At 43.0% G+C, this 7645-nt stretch overlaps 1 protein-coding gene across 1 annotated transcript; it reads left to right on the top strand.

The window, feature by feature from the left end:
* Window positions 1-1800: 1800 nt before the first annotated feature.
* On the top strand, window positions 1801-4747 carry LOC139118087 (carboxylesterase 5A-like). The gene is made up of 2 exons (XM_070681382.1): window positions 1801-3366; window positions 3784-4747. Exons 1-2 carry the CDS (start codon window positions 1859-1861, stop codon window positions 4169-4171), a joined length of 1896 nt encoding a protein of 631 aa, XP_070537483.1. The 5' UTR covers window positions 1801-1858; the 3' UTR covers window positions 4172-4747.
* The last annotated feature ends 2898 nt before the right edge of the window (window positions 4748-7645 follow it).

Genomic DNA, 7645 nt, shown 5'->3' with positions numbered 1-7645 from the left:
ATCACGTGAAAAAGTACCGAGGAATTTATTCGGCCGAATATCTTCTGTTTGTGACCTTTCTTGAGTTCAGGTCAAAGCTGGGCGTTATTCCACACAATGAAGAGAGTTGACGTTCGGGAATTATCTCTGCCCATGGTCAGCAGTAATCCTTCCCGAGCTCTCTCATCGGCGATTTTTTTCTCTAACTTGTCTTTCAAAACACAGTTTTTGTAGACTCGAAAGCAGACTTCATGTAGGTCAGCTGCGCATGCCCGTAAAACTTCCACCGTTGTCAAAAGATGGGGAATTCATAGCGGGCCAAATACTATTTCAGAGAAGTACATATGGATAACGGAAATCAAAATTTAAGATTTTGCTTTTTTAAGTATTTACTGTTTTTAACATGTAGTGCATCACTCTATAGGTTAGAAATGTCTTATCATTTTTTCCGAACGTATTCCCTGTTTTGTAATGTCACCACCAAACCTTAAAATTAAAACTAAAAAACAACTAGTTCTACTGCTGCGTGTTTAGGTCTGACCTTGAACCTTACCTGAAATGAACTCCACACATACGGACACCTCACAGGGTCATTAAACTCGTCCGTTTGATTTTGTCGATGATCGATGCTTCGGAAACACACACAAGCACACACTCTGTCTGTCTGTCTGTCCCTCTCTCTCTCTCTCTCTCTCTCTCTCTCTCTCTCTCTCTCTCTCTCTCTCTCTCTCTCTCTCTCTCTCTTGCAAACACAAACACACTGGGGCAGATAGATAGATATAGAGAGATAGAAATAAATACTAGATAGAGAGACTGACAGACAGACAGACAGACAGCTCGATCGATCGATCGATCGATCGATCGATAGATAGATAGATAGATAGATAGATAGATAGATAGATCGATAGATCGATCGATAGATAGATAGATAGATAGATAGATAGATAGATAGATAGATAGATAGATAGATAGATAGATAGATGTGAAATCATGTCGAATTTAACCTTGTAAGCTGAGGATTCGATGTTTCGAAGGGTGGACCGGTTCTGGTCAGGAACGCTGCACGCTTTTCTTGACTTGGGTTTCAGCTTTACAGTAACTTACCCCTGTTCGTTCGTTGGCGCTCAATGCGATGTAAATTCCAAAATCCACGTTTATATGGATGCATCTGACGCTCATTGATCTTCAGTCGCGCTAAGTAATCTGTCACCATAGAAACCCAAAGATGCGGGATATACCACTAGTGCAGGGTAGACAGAAATCAAACAGATAACTTATTGATCTGCGAAATTCCTGCATACATGCATGTCATTGAACAAGTTTTAACCGTGTGTTTCGCAGTACTCGCATTTACATGGTTCCTTCCATGGCTGACCTAGATACGCAGCTGTGAACTCTGTCTGAGGTCAAGCCGTGTTATCTTGTCATTACCTGTTGCAACTCATCTTCACACCTCGATGACTCAGGTGACCTCGTCCCTTGTATTGTCTAATTAGGTGAAAAGTTAACTAAACGCCTGAAATGATTTGTATTATTTTGCTCATGCACCTGGCAATGCAGGACTTAATATGGATAAAAGTGAAGTATAAAAAAGTACGAGCAAGATATAAGATCATACCCCACACATAATATGCAGATTAATCTTATATGGTGTGCTGTGTGCGGAGTTAATCATTGCTTAACTCCAAAATTAGAATCAAAGTCAATTGGAACACCTCATCTTTTTTTTTTGCCTCCCCTTTGCCTTACTTCGGAAAATAAATTACAAATAAACCCTTTTATCTGTTTTTTATCCAATGACATTGCTGCTGATAGTAAAACTTTGACAAGTTGGAGAGGTGTCTCGTCACTTTACCTGGGGCTGGGGACTTGTTCAGACATGGCGAAAACAGCGGCAGTTTTTCTCGGGATTCTCGCCCTGGTTCACGGTATCGCCGGCGGCGACCCGATAGTCAGCACAAAATACGGATCAGTTCGTGGTGAGTACTCGAACTGGCCAGATGTCCAGGTTACGTATTTCAGAGGAATCCGCTACGCCGCGGCGCCTGTTGGGGATCTCCGTTTCCGACAGCCTGTTGAACCGGCCTCCTGGGCGCCTGATATCTACGATGCCACCACATTCGGCCCTTCCTGCCCGCAAAATCTGACTGGTTACCCGGACTGGATGGCAACGGCGCTTCCAAACGAGGACATCGATGAAGATTGCTTGATGTTGAACGTGTACGTTCCGGGGCACACTATCCCGCCGACACAATCGTATCCGGTCATGGTGTGGATCCACGGGGGATCTTTCCTGATCGGTCAGGGAATGCTCTACGAAAGCACCGTTCTGGCTGGGTTTTACGACGTGATAGTGGTTACGATCAACTACCGTCTGGGCACGCTAGGGTTCCTCAGCACTGGCGACGAGCATGCGCCGGGTAACTTTGGTCTCCACGATCAAATCTTGGCTTTACAGTGGGTACAAGAGAACATCGGTGGCTTTGGAGGGGACAAGAATATGGTCACAATCTTCGGAGAATCGGCAGGTGGAATAAGCACTGGTATCCTTGCTCACTCGCCGAGGGCTACCGGGTTCAACCGTGTGGTCTCCCAGAGCGGAGTTCTCTCTCCCGGTTTCATCGTCCCGATCGAGCAGGCCACGAGCTTCGCTTACGATGTCGGGTATGCGGCGGGCTGCAACACCACCACCAACCCGGACCTGACAGACCATGCCGAGCTCCTCGACTGCTTGCGCACTCTACCCTGGGAAGACATCTTAGACGCCCAGTCGGGTACCGTGCCGTTTCCAGTCGAAGACGGAGACATCATCCCAAGTCTGGAAGAGGTTGCAGCTTCAGGGAAATTCCAGGACTACGACTACATGGCCGGTACCTTGGATTGGGAGGCTGCTCTCATAACGACAGCGTTGCCACCCCTCGATAACGGCCAGATGTCGCAACCGATGTTCAATTTACTGGTGACGGCTGAAGTCCAGCTTTTTTATGATCAAAACCATGATCACATAATCGACGCTTCTCTCTACCAATACACAGATTGGTACAACGAAGATGACGGTGCCGTGCGACTCGACCAATATCGCCACTTCATGAACGACCTGACGTTTCTCGCGCCATGCGTCCTGACAGTGCGACAGCACTCCGCGCGCGGTATATTTCCACCTCAGCCGACCACGAATACGTACCACTACTACTTCCATCATCGCCCTTCGTTCTACACCGGACCAGACTATGTAGACGGCGCCGAGCACGCCGTAGAGATCTTGTTTGTCTTCGGCCACGTGCTGGCTGCTGGCTACGGTCCCGTGGCGAACATTTCGATACCTGATTATGAGAAGGAACTCGGGCACACCATGGCAACGTATTGGACTAACTTTGCGAAAACGGGGTGAGTTAAGCACATCATAGTACATCGATAACAGAATATCTTGTCCTGTTCTAAACTGACTTAATTTATGTTTCTCTGTGAAGTATTCATTCGATCATCGGCACCAATCACGACAACTGATCGTATTTGGAGAAATTCATACAGTGGCGCTACCATCGAGCAAAACATTATGATTCGTTTTCGTCTTAAATTATCAACAGTCACCTGTGGTCTATTCTGCTCTGCGTCTCTTCTTCTCAGGCATATGTACACACGTCTATGGGGCGCATAGACGCAGCGCGGAATAGACACAGGTGACTGTGCATTTAATTCATTCTCTATCATAATTTGATACTCACGTACAATGTACAAGGTTCTTGGGACAATATTGTCGCCAAATTTGATGTCAATTTGATTGTTCGTCTCTTCCTTTCACAGAGATCCGAACAAGCCGAACGCTGTCCCCCATGACTGGCCCGCCTTCGAAAACGACCAACAGAAATATGTCGATTTCACCGTCAACATGACGGCACCGGACTACGACAAAGAGAACATCCGGGCCAACGACGTGGCTTTCTGGATCGAGTACGTTTCGGGACTTCACGATCAAGAGCCCTGTCCCGCTGCATCGGAAGCCGACGACGACAAGCCCGTAATGACCTTGCTGGAGCTAGAGGCGGACGAGGCGGAAGCTGCACTGTACGGCCTCTTCATCGCCTGCGTGTGTTTGTTGGTTGCGGTCATCGGTTTGATCGCAGGCATGGCTGTTATAATCAGAAAGAACCGCCGTTCAAACGACGACGAAGTTCCATTGCATTCGTACTAAGTCTGGCGCATCCTCTCTCAAAATAAAACGATTGGTTTTGATCGATGTGCAGAAACCTTATGACCTGACATTTACCGCAATTAACCATTACAGTCAATGACAACTTCAAGTTCAAAATTTCCGAGGTCCGGAATGCTGTAAAAATTTCAGCCTGAAGGTCAAGAATTTTAATTCACTTCTTTTGAATGAGATTGGCCTACATGACCCTGGCAACAAAATTCCAACGTCAGACAAGAAAATGATGACGTATACGATTGTCCAATGTTAATATTAGGGAACTAATATAATATAATTCCTGCATGGAAATAATATAATTCCTGCATGGAAAATATCAATGAGCGATATGGAGATGGGAAAGAGACTACGATGATGATGATGTGTATGTTGTCAAAATATGATCAGCGATTTTTTTATTTTTTTTGATATTGATGTCAATTCCTTTCCATGAACATGGTCAAAGAATGCTGGCATTCCTAACAATCACGCTGTAACGAATTCTCGTTTAGCTATAGGTACACTGTATATCATTTCAATATTAGTATAAAATCGAATAAAGTACCAAGGGTTTTACAAGCTTTTCAACGAGTCTTATTTACCGTTGGTGGGGCGCAAGATTATTGCCTTTATTGAGTTGGACTTTCAAGAGCGATTGCAAGGAAATCTCAATTGTTGACAGTAGCTTTTGTTGTTGTTTCGGTTTTTATGTTTGTTGGATCTGGACTCAACAGTTTTCATTGCAATTGTTTTCATTGGGTTGGAAACGGTAGCCGACTGGTTTTGTGTGACGCCTAGCAGCTAGGCGATATTGCCGTGAGTGTGTGGGTGTTCGAATCCCGTTTGGGTTATAGTAAAAATTATATTACATACGGGGCTTTCTATCATATTTAAAGTCCCACGGATATGAAGAATATTTCGTTTATTGGTATTTTAATATGCTGCTAATATAAACGTTTGTGTGAGGATTGAAATTTACCCGTCAATTTAATATCCAGCTTGTATCATAACTTTACAACCCAGAGCGAAAAAGCCGTGTGTTTGTTATTTCTTTTCACCCCAGAGAGCTATACCAGAAAACTTCTGATTCACATCTTAACGATGTTGGTAAATGGTGGTATTAATAACATCCTCTGAAGGTTTCGAAATACCGACATCTAGATTTACAAAAAGTCTCTAAAATTGAACGATGGCTCATCAGTTTGCGCATTCAAACAGGCACAGACTTCTTTTCAAACGTCGTTTTTATTTCCGCCATTTTGAATTGTGAACTATATTCTTACTCCAAAATATGTATTCATGCGCAACAGCAAGTAAGTAGTGGACATTGTCCTATCACGGCTGCTATAAATAAATCGTGCCGTCATGGATTGATCATTGCACAGAACTGTGACCCACTAAAACAATGATGCCACACCGAGATATTGCATGATAACATTGTTTGGGTTTTTTTGCAAACACTGCAAGAATCTGATCATCACCTACATTCATTGTCTCTAATTAGAGCGCAATACACTCGTGTCTTTGTTTCACAGTAACGGTTTTTACCTCGAACCCGACGGTCAAGGCTCAAGTAGACTGGGTCGAAGTCCCTAACGATCAATACAAACGAATTTGCGAATAAGGATTTTAAACTAGGTGACAAAGTCTCCAACATCGATTGAGTTTATGTTGAAAACACTGCTCATAGTCAAATTAACGTATTTGCCTATACTTGCTCCAAGTCTGTGGGCTTATAAATATCAAAACAGAGTGATGGAATAAACTTCAGCAGACTGTCGTGTTAGTGGTAGGCTGTTCTGTAGATCGTGTGGTGAACGCAAAGGCCCATAGAAACTGCTGCAAGGAAAAGCCAAGCGACGGGGCTAGTCTAGTAGTTTCTAAGACTGAATTTCTTTATCAAGTTCCGCTGCTGACTTCTAAAGTGCGCGGCAAGCAGTCATTTTATTGCCAAAATGACGATCAAATACTCACATCACCGAACGCGATGCTTGATTTAGACAACACCAAGGCACACTGTGATTGGTCGTTAAGATGACAGTTATATTCCAGCGAGTTTCCCTGCATTATTTAAGCCAATGACCTAATTCCCCTCTCTGTCCCCGCGATATCTATTTGAGACATCGCACCCTCTTCTCAAATGACCTACTTACCGCGTACCGGTGTTGCCCCGCCTCAATTATCAATTGGCGATGTATGCCTGTACTTTTGAAACTAACTATATCGAAGATTTTATCAAAGTAGATAAAAACATGTCCTCATTCGTCTGCATTCGTCCGTTGCAAATTCGATTAAATTATAGAACGTAAGTTTGGACCTTCATCGATCGCCAACGTACCCGGCCCAAGATACAGTGTTTACGTCGGTCTTACCCTGGCAATTTTTGAGAAGAGTTCCGATCGACGACAGCCTCTCTTTAAAGGAAAATCCCCAATCCTTGGTTCTCGCACTTCGCGGTTTATGACATTGGCTTTTTATACGATTTTAGTCTTTTGTTCTCCCTTGAAAGTTGTGCACAGCTAGTCAATGTACGTGGCGATAACGATGGTAAAAACCCTCCCCTTTAACGTCAAAAGGATGTCAGATCTTAGGTACTTATTCACTGTAGTGTGGCGTATGAACATTTCACCACAATTTTGCGAGACCTTGAGACTAAGCTTTTTGATCACGTGATTTACCCTTTGAGTGCCAAAGTCAATTTTTGTCACCTTTTTAACATATACCCAAGTCAAATTTTTTCAGATTTTCGCCAAACTTTTGACTAAAGACTGTAGCCTATGAAATGTGATGTCCTTTTGATCCAAAATTATCAATAAATTACAGAAAAAAATCATAAAAATTGGTAAAATGTTGCACGTAAATTTTGGTGTGAAACATTACAGCACTCAAAGAGTTAAATATGCTGCATATAGAGTCTAAATAGAGAGATCATTTTCGAAGATGTCACTGTCAGTTGTCGGGCAATCTGTCATCATTACACAGCAATGACATGGTAGATATATTCCCCATCATTCTATCCTGGGATCATGATTTCCCGTAAAAGCAATCTAACTCCTCGGTAATCACGTACCATTTCAGGGAAAATTTTCATTCGATGAAAAATAATTTAAAAAATATGGTTTCAAAATTATTTCGGAGATTTTTCAAATGTATGTTTCGATTTCAGTCAAAGTTTCAAATGTCGGTCACAACTCTGGAAAACATCGTAAAATCTGTACAAATTGGGAAACGTTATTGCAGATTTTAACCGGGGGTCATTTCAGTAGGAAATGTAGTTGACAAACTTGCCAATTTGGAAAAAAAATGTCAAGTGGGAGGAGACAAATTTATAAAGCGCTGTATAACTTATTTTTTGTGTTTTTTTTCTCTTTCATAACTGTACAGAGTGTTGTTAGTTCAAAAAAACCTCCGCGCATTTCAAATGATTTGGCGTCATGGCCATCGGAAAACGGCGGGAAAATAATGCGGATAAAACAGATC

The sequence above is a fragment of the Ptychodera flava genome, chromosome 2, assembly GCF_041260155.1.
Source record: "Ptychodera flava strain L36383 chromosome 2, AS_Pfla_20210202, whole genome shotgun sequence".
NCBI classification, from domain to species: domain Eukaryota; kingdom Metazoa; phylum Hemichordata; class Enteropneusta; family Ptychoderidae; genus Ptychodera; species Ptychodera flava.
The sequence above is the reverse complement of the archived record's forward strand: the minus strand, read 5'-3'. Positions and strand labels throughout refer to the sequence as shown.